The sequence below is a fragment of the Dromiciops gliroides genome, chromosome 4 (genome assembly GCF_019393635.1).
Source record: "Dromiciops gliroides isolate mDroGli1 chromosome 4, mDroGli1.pri, whole genome shotgun sequence".
Taxonomy (NCBI): Eukaryota; Metazoa; Chordata; class Mammalia; order Microbiotheria; family Microbiotheriidae; genus Dromiciops; species Dromiciops gliroides.
The window spans coordinates 26,907,343-26,925,902 of NC_057864.1; the positions used below are offsets into that span (position 1 = coordinate 26,907,343).

An 18,560-nucleotide genomic window follows, 5' to 3' on the forward strand; every position below is an offset into this window, starting at 1 on the left:
CAGAATTAGTGCATAGAAGAGGTGCAGAACTGTGTTTGAGATTTCTGGGCTGAGGTGTGTTCATTTGGGCAATCGTCAGTCTGGGCATCCTTCCCATTTGAAGGGCTGCCATTTGAGGTGAGCTTTAAAGGATGGTTATTAGGAATTCTAGTGGTGAAAAGGAAAATGAAGATGTTTTCAGTGGAAAGAACAGCCTTGAGAAAAGGTGGGATGAAGTCCAGAAGTGAATTTTTTTGCTCCAGGTCACAGAACGAATGACAAAGCTTGAACTAAGCAGAGAAAAGATTGGAGCTTATCTTCTTACCTTTCCTCCACTGTTTTCTAGTCCCTTGTGTTATTGAACTCCAGAAGGATCCATTAAATCAGAGGTTCTTCATCTTTTTTTTTTTTTTTGGCAGTCAGTCTGGGAAACAGTGTTTTAAAATGTATAATGTAAAATATGTAGAATTACAGAGGAAATGAATCACATTGAAATACAGTTATCAAAATATGAAAAAAATAAGTACATGGACTCCTCTACATAAGAGTCATTTGCCTCGATGGTTAGAGTTTCACTTACGGTATTCCTCTTAAGGAGGTCTTGCTTCCGGCAATTACCTGGCCAAAGGAGAGAGGGAGCTAGTTTTCAAAATAGGCTCATGAACTGGACCAGATCCTGCTTGGAAGAGAAGTGAGAATCCTGGAGGGGCTTCCAGTCTTGGGGATAAAGGATCGGGGAATGGAAAGAACTTAGGAATCATTGAGTTCAAACTGTCTTTTACCCAAGGAGGAAATTGAGGTTCAGGGAGGGAATGTGATATGGTCAGTACATTCAATCATTTATTCATTCACTCATTCATTCATACATTCTTTTTTTTTCTTTTTTTTTTTTGTGTGTGAGGCAATTGGGGTTGACTTGCCCAGGGTCACACAGCTAGTAAGTGTTAAGTGTCTGAGGCCGGATTTGAACTCAGGTCCTCCTGAATCTAGGGCCTATGCTCTATCCACTGCGCCATCTAGCTGCCCCTCATTCATGCATTCTTAATTCATTCATTCTTTTATCCAACATTTATTAAGCTCCTAGTCTGTGACCAGCACTGCCTTGGGCATTATGGGGGATTCACCCTAAGATTAAGACAAAATTTTAAGACCCTAAAGCAGCCTACTGTCTGGCTAATGGACCAGATCCAATATGAACTAAACATTGCCTACTTAAAAAAAGAAATCTGTTTCATAAACATATTAGTCTGCTATTCACAAACATAAGCAGCAACTTGACTGAAAAATCTGAGAGTCTAAGTGAATTGTAAGCTCATAGAGTCAGCTGTGGGCTCCACAACTTAGAAAGGACTTTGAGAGGCCAGAGAGGACAACTAGGATCCTAGAGTGCATGTTATGTGAGGCTTAATTGAATGAATGGGGCCTGTTTAGCTTGGAAAAGAGAAAAATTAAGGCAGGGACTTTATCAGTGATTTCAAATATTTCAAGGACTAACCTGTGCAGGAAGGGCCATAGTCAGGGGCTAGGAGATTCAGAAGAGGCATTCAATTTAGTCTTTGCGCCTGAAAAAACTTTCTAAGGAGAGTTCTAACAAGGAGAGTGAAATGAGTTGCCCTGGGAATTGTGTGGGTGTAGGAAGGTTCCAAGCAGAGTTGGGATAATCGGGTTTTTGGGGGTTTTTTTTGGTGAGGCAGTTAGGGTTAAGTGACTCGCCCAGGGTCACACAGCTAGTAAGTGTCAAGCATCTGAGGCTGGATTTGAACTCAGGTCCTCCTGATTCCAGGGTCAGTGCTCTATCCACTGTGTGACCTAGCTGCCCCCCCCCATAGTCATTTTTGAGAAGATTCCTGGTAAGATGCTGTGGGTTGGATGAAGTGGCCTTAGAGATCCCTTCTGGTGCTGAGACTCCATGACTTTGCTTAAGCAGAACTGATGAGAATCAATGCAAATAAAGCTGTGGGGCCTTAAGGATTTTAGTTGGGAAGTGGAAGAAGCCAGGAGGCAAAAGATGGAGATAATTCCAGACATTGGGGGACTGCCAGTGAACATGCCCAGAGTGTCTTCTATGAGGAACCCTGTGAATCACAAGATTGTTGTTTGACTTTCCTTTTTGAAGAGACCATGACGTTGGGAGGTGATGTCATGGCTTGAAGTGAATTGAAGTGAGGAAGGGCAATGCAAAGTCACCAACCTCACTCTCTCCTCCAGAGTTATCCAGGTCCAGTGACAAGATATACATCAGAATGACGGGAGATGGCCCTGGATGTTTAAAGCAGTTGGGGTTAAGTGACTTGCCCAGGGTCACACAGCTAGTAAGTTTCTGAAGTGAGATTTAGACTCAGGTCCTCCCAACTTCAGGGTAAGTGCTCTATCTACTACATCACCTAGTTGCTCCCAAACCACAGGGTATGTGGGTAGAGAAAGGAACTTCTTGGAGTTAAGTTACCACTCTGCCTTAGAACTGGTGATAGATGGCCCGTGAGGTCCCTACCAGCAGAGATTCTTGGATGATTAATATTTGTTAACTCTTCAAAGATAGCATTCAGAGCCCGGGGGCCCCTCAAATGGGATGTCAAGTCTTCCCCTCCCCCCTAGGGCTTCATTTGCATTGATGCCAACAAGCTAGTAACTACCGGCCTCCTTATTTATGGGGGCAAGGAGAGCAAATGATGTTTATCTAGCACATGGGCTTCCAAATTCACAGCTGGGCAGTGCCCGGTCTGTCTTATGTTTCTCAGCTTGCTGCCTGCCAGCCTGCGTAGGCCCAGGGATGCTTGCTTTCTCAGCTGTCTCTGAATGCCTCAGTGAATCCTGCTAAGTCGGCCCCTTGTAATGGAGAAGAACCCCTGAGGGACCTGTCCAAATGTGCTCCCCCTGGTCTCCTGCCATTTTTCCTTCACCTCTATTCTCGTTATGACTGGCTGTGGAAGGACCGGTGTTTGGTTCTTTTTCACTTGTCTTCAAGCTTTTTTCAAGCCTGGCTCACAGAATCGCAAAGGGTGTAGGGGTGGGTGGGGAGTGGTGTCTGATCTAACTCACACCTGAACAACCTCACCCTTCTCTCTCCACGGGATCCATTCTTTGCCCCAGTATAGTCATCCAGTTTCCACTGGTTCCTCATTCCTACTTCTTTTTTTTTTTTTTTATCATTTCCCTTGGGAATCTTAGACCTTTTGTTCTTTTAAATAAATTTTGTTATTTGGTCTAGTTCCATAATTGATATAGGACTGAATCTGTACATTTAATTAATTAATTTATTTATTGTCGAGGCAATCCAGGTTAAGTGACTTGCCTAGGGTCACACAGCTAGCACCAAGTATCTGAATTTGGATTTGAACTCAAATCCTCCGGACTCCACTGTGCCACCTAGCTGCCCCTGAATCTGTACATTTAAATTATGAAGTGTCATCATCTGTGTTCTATTGGCAAGGTCGACTCACAAATTTTCCTTTATTTAAAAAATAGATTTTATTAATACCTTTTGTTTTCACATAGCTTATATTTCCCACTTTATCCCTTTCTCAGTGCCATCTCTTATTTAAAAAAAAAACACAAATCCCAAAACATTCAGCAAAATCAAAAAAGTCAGATATTATATAGAGTATCCCATATCTGTGGGCCCCAACTTATGCAAAGGTGTCTGGGGGATGATTTCTTCTTACATCTTTTTGGACCCAAACTTGGTCTTTATAACTTTGAAATATTTAGTTTCAAGGGGTTTTGTGTGTGTGGTTGTTGTGGTTATTCTTTCCATTTGTGGTGGTTTCTGACTTTCCTCTGAGACTAATTCCAATTTACTCTCTTTGTGTGTATGCTGTTATGTCATCAGCCAATGAGGATACTTTTATCTCCTCTTTGCTTATATTTATACCTTTAATTTCTTTTTCTTGTCTTGTTATAACTAGCATTTCTATAACTACATCCAGTAATAGCAGGGAATGGGGTCATCCTTGTTTTATTCCTGGATTTACTGGGAAGCTTCTAGTGTTTCCCCATTATGGATAATAGGGTTTTTTTGTTGTTTTAGATATCTAGTTTTTACCATATCTTTTTATAAAAAGGTTCTCTTTATGCCTATTATCTTTTGGGTGTTTAGCATAAGTGGGTCAAAAGGGTTTTTCTTCATCTCTTGGTTTAATCATCTGGTTTTGGATGGTTTTATTTGTGATATGAATAATTATATTGTTTTCTTAATATTGAATTATTTTTGCACCTCCAACTTGATTTTGATGAGTCATGTTTTGGCCATATTGAGCCAATCTTGTTGCCAGTAATTTATTTAAAGTTTTTGAATCAATATTCATTAATTATATTTTTGGACTATTGTACTCTTTCTTTGCTTTATCCTTCCCTAGTTTTTAAAGTAGGAGTATATTGCATAAGAGTTTGTTAAGGTGTTTTCTTTCTTAATATTTGAAAATAATTTGTACAGTGTAGATTTTTTTAGTGTAGATATTATTCTTTAAAAGTTTGATGTAATTCACCTAAAATCCATGTGGACTGGGCCTATATGTTAGTTCCTTTACACTTACCCCAGATTTTTAATCTGAAATTTGTCTAAGATCTCTCTTTCAGGTTGTGTTAATACAGGTATTTTGCTCTGTATATGCTATTTATTTTTTTCTGATATCTATTTGTGGATAGTAGACTCCAAATATTTCTCAGCTCTTCCCTTCTGTGATTTTTACCTTATCTGTTTTCTAGTTTGGTGATTTGATTTTTATCCCCTTTTTAAATTAAGTAAGGGTTTAAAATTTTTTTCCAACTTTTCCAAGGTTTGTTATTCAGGTTTCCAGTGGTGGAGTGGTGTTTCAGACTTCAAAAATTCATTTTTGAGAATAAATGAATGGGGGGCAGCTAGGTGGCACAGTGGATAAAGCACTGACCCTGGATTCAGGAGGACCTGAGTTCAAATACAGCCTCATACACTTAATACTTATTAACTGTGTGACCCTGGGTAAGTCACTTAACCCTCATTGCCCTGCAAAAAAAAAAAAAGAAAGAATAAATGAAAAAGTGTCCATTAAAGTTCCTACCCTCAAGGAGCTTATATTCTAAAGAAGGAGACAAGCCACAAAGTGAGAGTAGTGGCCAAAGAGGGGCAAGTTTGGTCCAGAAGGTTACTGGGATGGTGAGTGGTGTCATGAAGGAATACATTAGTACAGAGTTCATTTGATCTTGGTTCAAGTTTCCAGAAATGGAAGGTGGGGTGGGAAAGAAAGAATATTTGTATGGAGACCAAGTGGCTGTCAAGGCTATAGAGGAGCTGGCTGGAGAGTTGGGAGTGAAGAACTTTTCAACCTTCCTTGGCTAGCTTTCCCCTTGTAGAATTTCATTCCTTTGGATCATCATGATGCTTTCTGTGAAAGGTTTGAAATCTCTGTTCTTCAAATGTAGTCTGCATGCTAGACAATGACTGGCTTTCCTCTCCTTCTCTATCACAAATTCCAAGATGGAGCAGTCACTTTTTTTTTTTTTTAGTGAGGCAATTGGGGTTAAGTGACTTGCCCAGGGTCACACAGCCAGTAAGTGTTAAGTGTCTGAGGCCGGATTTGAACTCAGGTACTCCTGACTCCAGGGCCGGTGCTCTATCCACTGAGCCGTCTAGCTGCTCAGTCACTTCTTAAGATTTTTATCCCTGAACCACTCTCTGCCTCAATTTCCTCAACTGTAAAAGGAAGATAATAATAGCACCTAAGTCACAAGGTTGTCATGAGGATCTGATGAGATAAAATTTGTAAAGCACTTAGCACAGTGCCCGGCATGTAGTGGGTATTTAATAAATACTTCTTCCTTTCCCTGAATAGAAGGATTAGAATTTAAGAACACCTAGAAGAACTAAGCTACCGAAAAGAACTTTGTACATTTGCACATGCAAGAGATTGTAGGATGAAAGTTTTTATTTTAAAGTAAAATGACAATATCTGCCTGTGATTATTTGCATTTAAAGTTCATACATAGGAAAAATATAGTAAATTATAAAAAAGTTAAAAATTCCTTGCGTTAATTGACACACCTGGTCCTCCCTATAGCTTAAGCAGTCAGTTACAGAATCAAAGAATCTTAGAGCTGGGAGGTACCTCAGGGGTGGAGGCCAACCTGTATCTGACCCCAAATTCCCTCTACAGCGTACCTCCAAAGTAGTCTGCCTCTGCTTAAAGACATCCAATGAGGGAGTTTTCTCTTCCTCTTACCTCTGCCCTCCCCACTGAAAAGAAAAAAGGAAAAAACAACCTTGCAACAAATTTCCACACTAGCCCTGTGGAAGAGTATACATCTCCTTCTATACCCTGAGACTATCTATCACCTCTCTATCAGGAGGTGTGTAGTCTGCTTCAAGTCAAGTCAGTGCAAGTCAGTTCTTATTATGTGTGTGTCATGGTGCTAGTATCAGTGGATACCAAAACAAGTAAAAAAGAAAGATGGCTCCTGGGGCAGCTAAGTGGCACAGTGGATAAAGCACTGGCCCTGGATTCAGGAGAACCTGAGTTCAAATCCAGCCTCAGACACTTGACATTTACTAGCCATGTGACCCTGGGCAAGTCACTTAACCCTCATTGCCCTGCAAAAAAAAAAAAAAAAAAAAAAAAAGATGGTTTCTGAACTCAAGCTGGAAGGGACATCAGGGGTTAGCTAGTCCAACCTGCCCATTTTACAGATGAGGAAGCTGAGAAACTCAGGGAGGTGAATCACCCCAGGTCTGCATCTGTGTTTGTGTCTGTGTCTGTCTCTCTCAGTAAGTGGTAGAGTCAGCGTTAGAACCTAGAGGTCCTATGGCTCCAGATTCAGAGATCTTTGCCCTTGACCACACCATAAGACCCTGCCTGTGGGGAGTTCACACTCTATTTCAGAAGATTATAATTGTATGTTAGAGATTAGAGAAGAATATTTCTGTAGCAGAATGGAAGTTCCTTGGAGGCAGTAGAATGAGAGTTCTTTTGTTCTATCTTGCTATTCCCGGTGCCTTGTGCAGGGCCTGCCGTGTAGCAGATACATAATAAATGCTTCTTGAATTGGGCAGTAAATCAGAGGTCTGACTGAGTGTATGCCTGATCAATTCTGGAAAGGATTAGAGAAGGGGGTGCCTGCCATGGTCAGGGTAAGGGTCACGGAGAAGATGGGTTTGAGCTGGGTCTTGAAGGATAGATGTGGTTGGGAAAAGATGGAGTGGAGAGAGCATAAGCCAGGCTTTAGGGCAGGCCTTGGAAAGGACAAGGGTAGGTGAGAACAATCTGATTGGAGCTGGAGCTCTAGCTGATGGGTTAGAAGAATGGAAGCCTGGAGGAGGGGAGAAGTATGGAGGGCCAGGATGCCTGAGCAGATACCAAATGGACAATGGCTCCAGGTGCAAATGTTGGGATGACCCATGGTATCCCTGGATGATCCTGGAGGAGGAATCATAGCTCCAGAGCACAGGGGACCTCAGAGGTCATCTGGACATTTTTACAGAGGAGGCATGGGAGGCTTAGGGAGATAAAGTGATTGGTCACCTGGGTTTAAGAGTCAGAGGTAGGGGGCAGCTAGGTGGCGCAGTGGATAGAACATCGGCCCTGGAGTCAGGAGTACCTGAGTTCAAATCCGGCCTCAGACACTTAACACTTACTAGCTGTGTGACCCTGGGCAAGTCACTTAACCCCAATTGCCTCACTAAAAAATAAAGAGTCAGAGGTAGAGTTTGAACCAACTTCCTCTGACTCCACAGATAGGGGTCTTTTCACTGGATGACACAAGGATGTCTCTCTGGATGACAGCAGAAGAGGGGGTGTGCATCTCTCGGTGACTGAGGCAATTATGTGTCTCTTGCAGATGGCTTCAGTGACAGAAGGAGGCAAAGCTGGAGGCAAAGATGCTTCAGACCAAAACTTTGACTACATGTTCAAGCTGCTCATCATTGGCAATAGCAGCGTCGGGAAGACTTCTTTCCTCTTCCGGTATGCGGATGACACCTTCACCCCAGCCTTTGTCAGCACGGTGGGCATTGACTTCAAAGTGAAGACTGTTTACCGCAATGAAAAGAGAGTGAAACTACAGATCTGGGTGAGTTGTTAATGGCTAGAATAGGAACTAGAATGCTCCCCAAGGGCAGATTGGTCTCTTGGGTCTGGGTGAGAGCATGACAGGTCACTGGGACATCAACCAAGAAAATGCTTAGGAGGGGCAGCTAGGTGGCACAGTGGATAGAGCACCGGCTCTGGATTCAGGAGGACCTGAGTTCAAATCCGGATCAGACACTTAACACTTACTAGTTGTGTGACCCTGGGCAACTCACTTAACCCCAAATGCCTCACAAAAAAAGAAAAGAATGCTTAGGGCCTGTGTCCAGCCTTTGGGGTCCTTGTATCAAAGCTTTGATGATATATCCATAGCATGTGGGGTACTGTTTTCACATTTGCAGCCTCTGGATTTTAAGCATTCTGTGAGTCAATGCTCACTCAAAATCATAGCTCATGAGCCCCCACTGATGTTCCTACTTTTATTAGCCAGCCAGAAGATACTTTAATTCAGAACAAAAGACATTTAATCAAACAGCATATAGCAAAATAAAATGACAAGAAAAGATTTCCCACACCATGTAGATATTGGGTATACTTTTTCCATTGGCAATATACTACCCATAGGGAATGGAACAGATGTAGAGAATGTAAATGACACACTATATATATGCACACATATATAATATACCTATACATCCATTGAGATATATGTATTATATATATTATATATATATATGGAAGACATGCCTGAGGAATATATGAGAAAGCATATTCATGGAGGATGTATCCAGAAATCAAGTGGCCAGGACATATGGGCAGAGGACACATATGTTGGGACATACAGTGAAGATGAACATGTGGTTTGGGTTTTTTACTCCTCTGATATTGTTCTAATATTCTCTGGAAGTGTCGTTACACTATTCTATTCTAGGTATCATGTCTCTACCATATTGTCTGCTCCTTCACTGGTCTCAAGATTACCAAGCTGTTTTCTGATACCATATGCTACTCTTTATTCCTGGGGTATGGTAGCTAGAAAGGGTTTCCCAGACAAAGATACTTTATGTTCTTTTCATGCATAGCCAGGATTTTGAGTTACTATACCAATTAAGCAACAGCCAGCAAGTGAAGAGAATGTCTCTGTCTAAGATTAAGTCTATTCTTTTGACTCTGCTTGTCTGGTGCCAATTCAAGATTCAGAGTCCTGACAATTATCTGACTTCAGGTTAGAAAATTCCTCTGTAATTCTCATTAAATTACTGCCTATGGGGCAGTTAAGTGGCGCAGTGGATAGAGCACCGGCTCTGGAGTCAGGAGTACCTGAGTTCAAATCCAGCCTCAGACACTTAACACTTACTAGCTGTGTGACCCTGGGCAAGTCACTTAACCCCAATTGCCTCACTAAAAAAAAAAGAAAAAAAAATTACTGCCTATGAGCCTCTGTCCCCAAAACTCATTTCAGGAATTCTGACTCCCTAGAACCTATAGGACCTATGTGCAGGCTGGGCTACCAACGTGAGCTTCACTCTATAAGTCCTCTTTGAATGGTATGTGGATAAAACTAGGGGCCAGAACAAATATAACTGATCTTAGAAATTAGAACAAAAGTTGCAAGGCCATTACCATCCACCCCTACAGAGTGCCTTTATTATACATTTATTCTAGCAAGAAAGCCTTTCTGATCTCTCCATATTTGTATCCCCAGCACTGTGCATAGTGCCCTATACATAGTAGGCAATTAATATTAATTGGGTGCATCTTTTGGTCTCTTCTATCTACCTACACTACCAACTGCTTGTGTCCTCCTGCTGGGATGACCTTCCATATACACTGACTATATCTTGTATATGCCCAGTTACTTGCATGTTGTCTTGCCCATAAGAATGTTAGTTCCTTCGTGGCAAGGACTGTTTTGATATTTCTTTGTATCCTAAGCATTTAGCCCAGTGCCTGATACATAGTAGGGGCTTAATAAATGCTTTTGACTGACCAAATTGAGAAAAGAAGACTAGGAGGATGTGATGACTATCTTCAACTATTAGGAAGAGTCATTGGACTTGACTGCGCTTGAGGGTAAAATGAGAATTGGAGGGAAGACTTGGTCTAAATTACAGCTTGCTAATTCTTCAAGCTGTCCCAAGTTACAGAAGGCTGAGCTCCCCCTCCTCAGAGATCTTCAAACAAAGGTTGTGGCGGTCGTAAGACAATTGGTTCCTTGGTTACCATTTGGACTACATGGTTTCTAAGGACTCTGCTAAAGCTGAGATTCTAAGTATCTGTGATTGTGTGACTCAGCTCCTAAGGACCAAGGCTTCATCTTCAACATATTCTCCTTCCCCTCCCCCCTCTCCCCAAGACCAAAGCAGTTACCCAACAAGGACCTATTCCTTGTTGTCCATTAATCAGAAGGGTCTTTATTAATCCCAGATGGGTTGGTGATCAGATAGTCCCTGCCCTCTGGGAGCTGACAGTCTCTGATCCAATCTCCCCTGCTTTCTTTTCTTTCCTCATTGTCAACAACCAGTCACAGTACAATTCAGCAAAAGCTCATCAAGCTGCTGTGTCCTTGTCTGGCATGGGGAGGGGTACAGAGGTGAATAAGATATGTCCCTGTTCTCAAGGAACTCGTGGTGCCGGTAGGGGAAAGAGGAGATAGTGTGGCACAGTAGACAGACTTGGATTTAGAGTCAGACTGCTCAGAATCAAATCTTCAGGTTAACCACCTATATGACCTTAGACAAATCATTTAGTCTCTTTGAGGGGGTCTCAGTTTCCTCATCTGTAAGGGGATTGGGCTAGATTCCTTCTAAGGTACCTTATAATTCGAAATCTATGGTCCTGTGTCCCTGTGATAAATCAGTGCACCTTGCTGAGCCTCAGTTTCTTCATGTATAGAACGAGAGGTTTGGGCTAGTTGGAAGTTCCCTCCAACTTTGGATCCTGTAATCATAAAGCAGATATGACAAGCTTCGGTCAAAGTTCTGAGAACACTCATATTTACTTGGAAACCATGTCATCCCCTTCATGGAAAGGCAGTATGGTGCAGAGAGAAAATAGAATATAAAGTTCTTAAAGCTAGAGGACCACCTTGTTTTTGTCTTTGTGTCCCCTATATCTAGTACACAGTGGGAGATTAATAAATTAATGATGGTGGTGGTGGTGGTGGTAATGATGATAAGGCAGATCAGGAAGCCTTCTTGGAGGAGGCAGCCTTTTAGCTGGTCCTCTGAGTTCTCATATCCCTGCTACTTTATGATTTACAAAGAGTTCCCCACCCCCAACTACCATGTGAGGGAAGAAGTGTGCTGTCGATAACTTTGTTTGTTTTTAGTGAGGCAATTGGGGTTAAGTGACTTGCCCAGGGTCACACAGCTAGTAAGTGTTAAGTGTCTGAGCTGGATTTGAACTCAGGTACTCCTGACTCCAGGGCTGGTGCTCTATCCACTGCGCCATCTAGCTGCCCCTTGTTGACAACTTTTGACAGTGGAGAAAAGGAACTCTCTCAGCAGACTGAGGGGTTAAGTACCTTACCCAAGGTCACACAACTAGTCAAGGGTAGAGCTGGTTGGGTTTCAATAGGCTGGGTGGAGGGGAATTAGAGGAATGCTTCTGGGGGCACTGAATGAGGGCTTTACATAATTTCAAGACTTTTTGCTAGTTGTTTCATGGGATGTTAGATTTAGAGTAGGGAATGACCTTAGAGGCCATCAAATGCAACCTTCTAATTATACAGAGGAGGAAACTGAGGTCTATGAGAGGCCTAGAGAGACTAGGAGACTTGCCCAAATTTATAGAGTAATAAGTGACAAAGCTGGATGGAACTTGAACCCAGGAAAGTTCCCTTTCCTCTCTCTCTCTCTCTCTCTCTCTCTCTCTCTCTCTCTCTCTCTCTCTCTCTCTCTCCCTCTCTCTCCTCTTCTTTCTTCCTCTTTCTCTCTTCTTTCTCCCTCTCCCCCTCTCTCTCCTCTTTTCTTCCTCTCTCTCCCACTCTCTTCTCTCTCTCCTTCTTTTCTCTCTCTCCCCTTTTCTCTTGTTTTTTTTTCTCCCTCTCTCTCTCCTCTTGTCTTCCCTCTCCCTCTCTTTCTCTCTTCTCTCTCTCTCTCCAGCATCTTTCCCTCCATGCCAAGCTTCCTGCTTACACTCATGGCTAGAAGTCCCTTCTAATAGGGCCAACTCTGCCTTTACCTCTTGATTTCCCTGGGGCTGGAACGCTCATCATTCCCATTCTCACTTCTCAAGAACAGGTGTGACATCCAGAGCCTTCTCCCCACTAGCCCTCATACAGATCTCAGAGTAGGATGCAAACAAACATGGCTTGCTCCCCCCAGGAGGCATCACAGCTGCTTCCCACACATACAACCTACAGCCCCCCTGCAGGCTTCTACCACCCCACTGCCTGCTCTGGTGGGGTGGGGAGAGCTTGACACTCACTTCCAGTGAATTGTTCAATTATCCCTCAGCCAGATGGCTTCATGTGTCTTTCCCTAAAGGGTGAGGTTTCTGGAAAGGAGGGGGAAAAGAGAAAAAGAACCTAGTGGTATTGTGGAAAGAACCTGGAATCTGGAGGGGCACCAACCTGGGTTCAAATTCTCAAATTCTGGCTAAGTTATTTCCTAGCTCTGGGATTCTGAAAAAGTCAGTTCTCCTCAGTTTTGTTGTCTGTCAAATAGGAGAAAAAATATATAATGTAGTTCACAGTATTGTCATGAGGCTCGAATGAGGTCATGACTGTGAAGTGTTTTGTGAATTATAAGATGTCATATAAATGGCAGCCTTGATTATTTCTAATTGTCTGTCTATCCACCTCTCTGTTGATTTGGGGCTAGACTTGGGCTTTCATTCCTTTGGGGGATTTCAGGAATGGAACCTCCCTCCACCAATGCACATTGCCAATTTTTCTATAACTTGCCATCTTTGTACCTGGGGCCCAGAAAGAATGAGTGACCCAGAGTGACATTACAAGAGTGTGTCATAGACAGGACTGGGTCCAGGTCTTCCCTGAGTCCCTGGCCAGCTCTCTAACCATTCTATCATACTGCCTCTCATTATCATTACCACTGTCATTAATCCATCCATCAGTCAGCATCACCTGCTATTATGGGTGAGGCTTACCTAGAGAAAGTTCAAAGAGAAAGTTGTAACCATTGATAGGAGTTGCACAAATGGAGGGTTAACATCCAGAGTGAGGGGTCTGATCACCCCCACTGGTCTCTGTTCCAGACAGCAACCACATTGGGAATACAGGGCTCTGCTGTGGCTGCTACAGTTTAGGAAAGCCATTGTTAAGCTGGACATCGCCTGGAGGATGGCTTCCCTCAAGAAGGAGCTAGAAATGGGGCCTTAAGAAGAGACTCTGGGAAAGGGAAAATGGGAACAGGGACGTGAGAGCTGTCTTCAGGTACCAGAAGGGCTGTCCTGAGGAAGAGTATTAGATTTCTTTTGCTTGGCCCTGGAGAATAAACGGTCCGAGGGGCTGGGGAGGGAATTTACTGAGAGGCTACTTTGAGCTTAATGTTGGGGAAATGATGAGATGTATCCTGAAGTAGAGTAGGCTCCCTTGGAGGGAATGGGTTTTCGATCATCAAAGATCTTTAAGCAAGGGCAGATGAGCCCCCCTCAGCTGTATTGTTGGGAAATCCCTGCTCAGGTATGGATTGCACTAGACCTTGGGCAAGTTGCTTATCTCTCTGGGCTTCGGGAGTTAGATTAAGGTCTCTTTCAACTCTCTACTTGTGATCCTATGATGCTGTCACTCACTTTACTTCCCTTGGCCTCAGTTTCTTTACCTGTAACATGAGAGGGAAAAGGGTCTGATTAGGTGGTCCCTGAGGTCCCTTTTAGCTCTAGAACTCAGATCCAATGAGATGCTCTTAGAGTCCCAATGCCCTTCCACCTCTGACACACCAGGATTCCTTCCCCAACCCCCTTTGTGTCTAATGTTTTCTTCTCTCCCATGGGGAACTGTTCTCTCTCCACCTTCCCCCCAGCTACCTCAGTTCCTGGGGAAGTTAATTACATATCACAGAAGAGAACATCCTCACCCTTGGGGCAGAGGGGAGGCCTCATTACCTGGGAGAGAGCCAGTGATTGGGAGAGAGCCAGGGAGCACACATGAGGATGGAGAGAGGCTTGGCAACCCCTGAGCCATCAGCCTCAGCTCAGGTCTGTGTACAGGCTGCCTAGCAACAGAACAGACTTCCCACAGGGAGGGGAAGAAGGAGGGGGAGGGGAGGGAAAATTGGGGGAGGAGGAGAAGAGGGAAGGGGGCAGGGGAGGAGGGGGAGGAGGAAAGTGAAGGGGAGGAGGGAAGGGAGAGAAAGGGGAGAAAAGGAGAGAAAGGGAAGAGGAGGGGGAGAGAGGAAGAGAAAGGGAGGAGGAGAAATTAGAGGAGGAGGAGGGGGAAGGGAGAGGAGGGGAAAGAGGAAGGGGAAATGGAGGAAGAGAATGGGAGTGGGGAGCAGAGGGAGGAAAAGAAAGAGAAAGGAGGGAGGAGGAGAAGAAGAGAGAGAGAAGGAGGGAGGGGAAGAAGGAGGAGGGAGAAGAAGAAGAAGGGAAGAGGAGAGGGAAGGGAAGGAGGGGAGGGAGAAGGGGGGAGGGAAAGGAAGAGGAGGGGAGGAGGAGGGGCAGGTCCTATGGCACAACTGCTTCTGAATAGTGCTGGAGTTGGCTACAGCTGAAGAAGGTGGCCCTGGAAACAGGCTTTTGCAGAATTCAATTACAATTAAAACTTAACAAATATGTATTAAGTACTGGTTATGTGCAAAGCTCTGGAGACTAAGACGAAGCCAGATATATCATGGGTGGGGCTCCATCTCCCATCTCCACACTTCTGCGTGGGCTGTTTCCCACGTCTAGAATGTAGTCCTTTCTCAACCTCTTCCTCTCAGATTCTCAAGCTTCATTTGAAATTCAGCTTAACGGTCAGTCAATCAATGTGCATTTATTAAATCCCTACTGAATGCCAGGCACTGACTTTGATAAGGCCTGGAGATGCAAAGAAAGACAAAAGCCAGTCTCTGCTCTCTAGGAGCAGGGGGAGTGGGACAAGGTGCAAACAACTGTGAACAAACAAGATCTGGGCAGGATAAATTGAGGGTAGTCTCAGAGGGAAGGTATTAGCATTAGGGAGGACTGGGAGAGGCATCTTGCAGAAAAGTGGGAGATCTTAGCTGAGACTTGAAGAAAGTGATCTGTTATGGGAGATCTTTCCTAATCCCCATAATAATTCACACCCTCTTTTACAAAATGACTTTGAGTTGATTTTGTATAAATGTAATTTCTTATCTAAGTACAATGTTGTTTCTTTTTTTAATACATTTTTTTGGGTGAGGCAATTGGGGTTAAATGACTTGCCCAAGGTCACACAGCTAGTAAGTGTCAAGTGTCTGAGGACAGATTTGAATTCAGATCCTCCTGAATCCAGGGCCAGTACGCTATCCACTTAATACATTTTTATTTAAAGTTTTGAGTTTCAAACTCTATCCCTCCTTCCTTCCCTCCCCTTACCTTTCCCTGAGGTGGTAAACAATCAGATGTGAGTTATATATGTACAATTATGTAAAACATCATTACCATATTAGTAATTTTGTATAAGAAGATTGGAATAAAAGAAAAAAGTGAAAGAAAGTGAAAAATAGCATGCTTCAGTCTGTGTTTAGTCAATATCAGTTCTTTCTTTGGAGGTAGATAGTATGTTTTATCAATAGTCCTTCAGGATTGTCTTGGATTGTTGTATTGTGGAGAGTAGTTAAGTCATTCACAGTTCTTCATCGAACAATATTGCTGTCACTGTGCACAACGTTCTCCTGGTTCTGCTCACTTCACTATATATCAGTTCATACAAATCTCTACAGGTTTTTCTGAAATCAATCTACTTGTCATTTCTTACAGCACAGTAACATTCCATCACCATCCTATACTCCAGCTTGTTCAGCCATTCCCTAATTGATGGGCATTCCTTTAACTTCCAATTCTTAGCCACCACAAAAAGGGCTGCTAGAAATATTTTGTACATGTTGTTTCTCTCCCAAAAGAATGTAGTAAGTTCCTTGAGGGCAGGGACTGATTCGCTTTCTTCTTTGAATCTCTAGAGCCTAGCACATAGTTGGCACCTACAGTGATTGTTGATTGATTGGTTAATTAGAGGCCAGGAAATGAATGAGGTTGGACTAGATGGTCTCTGAGGTCCCTTCAAGCTATAAAATCTATGATCCTATGGGAGGTGGTAAGGTAAAGTTAGCCCTTAGATAGAGCTGGGAGTCAAGGCAACAAGCATTTATTAAGCACCTACTGTGTGCTGTACTAAATGCCAGGGCAAGGCTGGTCACTTGCCATCAAGGAGTTTTCATTCTGGGGGGAAGATAATATGCAAATGAGGCAGCTTGGTATTGCAGAAGATAGAGTGATAGACCTGGAGTCAGGAAGTCAGGAAGACAAGTTCTAATCTAGCCTCAGAGTCTGACTAGCTCTGCAATCCCGGGCAAGGCAATTAGGTTCTCTCTGCCTCAGTTTTACATCTATAAAATGGGGATGAGGCATCTGGGTGGTATAGTGGATAGAACACCGGCCCTGGAGTTGGGAGGACCTGAGTTCAAATCCAGCCTCAGACACTTGACATTTACTAGCTGTGTGACCCTGTGGGCAAGTCACTTAACCCCAATTGTCTCACTAGATAGATGGATAGATGGATAGATAATTAAAATGGGGATAATAGCACCTAACTCTCAGGGTGGCCATGAAGTTCAAATGAGATAAAATTTGTAAAGTGCTTTGTAAATCTTTATGTAAATGTTATCTATTATTTCTATTATTATTAACTGGACATATGATAATATGTACAGTGTAAATGTGAAGTCACCTTAGAGAGAAGGCATTCGAATTAAGGGGGATCAGGAAAGGCATCTTGCAGAAGGTGGGCCTTTAGCTTCCTTCACAGCCTAGCCTACCTTGTCCTTGCCCAGGAAGGATAGATGTGGCTAATTAAGATGGAGGAGCTGTTAGCAGGTGTAGAGACAGGACACTGAGAATCTTGTCACTTTCTTTCCATGGCTGGAGTTTTCTGCAAGGAGGGACAGACTTAATTGGGATTCTGAGGCTAGCATTAATAACAGAAACTGTCCCAATTAGCTACATATCGCCTTCTTCCATCTCAGTCAGTCCCTCCTAAGGAAGGCTTCGGTCCTCCACTAATAGGCCATTTTCTCTTCCTACCCAGCGCTGTGTTTCTGGACTCTCCTTCCTCCATTAGGTTTGGGAGAGCAGTCACAAAGGACTCTTTCAAAGGAAGCATCTTTCTGCGAGACTCTCAGCTCCTCAAAGTCGGGTCCTGAGTCTTATCTAGACTTTCTACCTCCCCCCAGGGATGAAAAGTGCTGTGCTTCGGTTTTTTCTAACTTTTTCCATTTGTTTTCCATATTTTCAGGCACTTGATATATGAATGGGCCTCAGTTTCTATATCTGTCAAATAGATATAAAAATCTCCCACCCAGGGCTGTTGTGAAGATCAGTCAGCCAGTCAACAAGTATTCATTAAATGTTTAGTATGAGGGGCAGCTAGGTGGCACAGTGAATAAAGCACCAGCCGTGAATTCAAGAGGACCTGAGTTCAAATCTGACCTCAGACACTTGACATTTATTAGCTGTGTGACCCTGGGCAAGTCACTTAACTCTCATTACCCTGCAAAAAAAAAAAGATGTTTAGTATGTACCAGGTACTGTGTTGATTATTGAAAATACAAATAGAAGCAAAAATACAGACAGTCCCTGCCTTCAAGGAGCTTACATTCTTTTTTTTTTTTTAATGTATAAGGTATTTTATTTTTTCTGTTACATGTAAAGATAGTTCTCAACTTCTGTTTATACAAGCTTTACAATTTCAGATTTTTCTCCCTCCCTCCCCTCCCTCACCCCTCCCCCAGACAGCAGGCAATCTGATATAGGTTATATCTATATATCTCTATACATATAGATATAGATATATACACACACATATATATACACATAATAACATTAATCCTATTTCTGCATTAATCCTGTTACAAGAGAAAAAATCAGAGCAGTGATGCAAAACCTCAAAATAGACAAAAAAAACAACAGCACCCAAAACAAAAGAAATAATATGGTTCAATCAGCATCTATACTCCACAGTTCTTTCTTTCTTTTTTTTTCTTGGATTTGGAGATCCTCTTCTATCACGAGTTCCCTGGAACTCTTCTGTACCATTGCATTGGTGAGAAGAATATAGTCCATCACAGTAGGTCAACACTCAATGTTGATGATACTGTGTACAATGTTCTTCTGGTTCTGCTCATCTCACTCATCATCAGCTCACGTAAGACCCTCCAGGTTTCTCTGAACTCCTCCTGTTCATCATTTCTTACAGCACAATAGTATTCCATTGTATTCATATACCACAACTTGTCCAGCCATTCCCCAATTGATGGGCACCCCCTCAACTTCCAATTCCTTGCTACCACGTAAAGAGCAGCTATAAATATTTTTGTACATATGGGTCCCTTTCCCCCTTCCATGATTTCTTTGGGCAAAAGACCTAAAAGTGGAATTGCTGGGTCAAAGGGTATGCACAGC

General features: G+C 43.0%; 1 protein-coding gene across 1 annotated transcript in view; it reads left to right on the plus strand.

The window, feature by feature from the left end:
- RAB3B (RAB3B, member RAS oncogene family) overlaps nucleotides 1–18,560 on the plus strand; it is a 66,286-nt gene that overhangs the window by 4,837 nt on the left and 42,889 nt on the right. Inside the window, exon 2 of the mRNA XM_043962560.1 lies at nucleotides 7,786–8,016. Coding sequence (XP_043818495.1) covers nucleotides 7,786–8,016 — 231 coding nt within the window. The remainder of the gene's footprint in view (nucleotides 1–7,785; nucleotides 8,017–18,560) is intronic.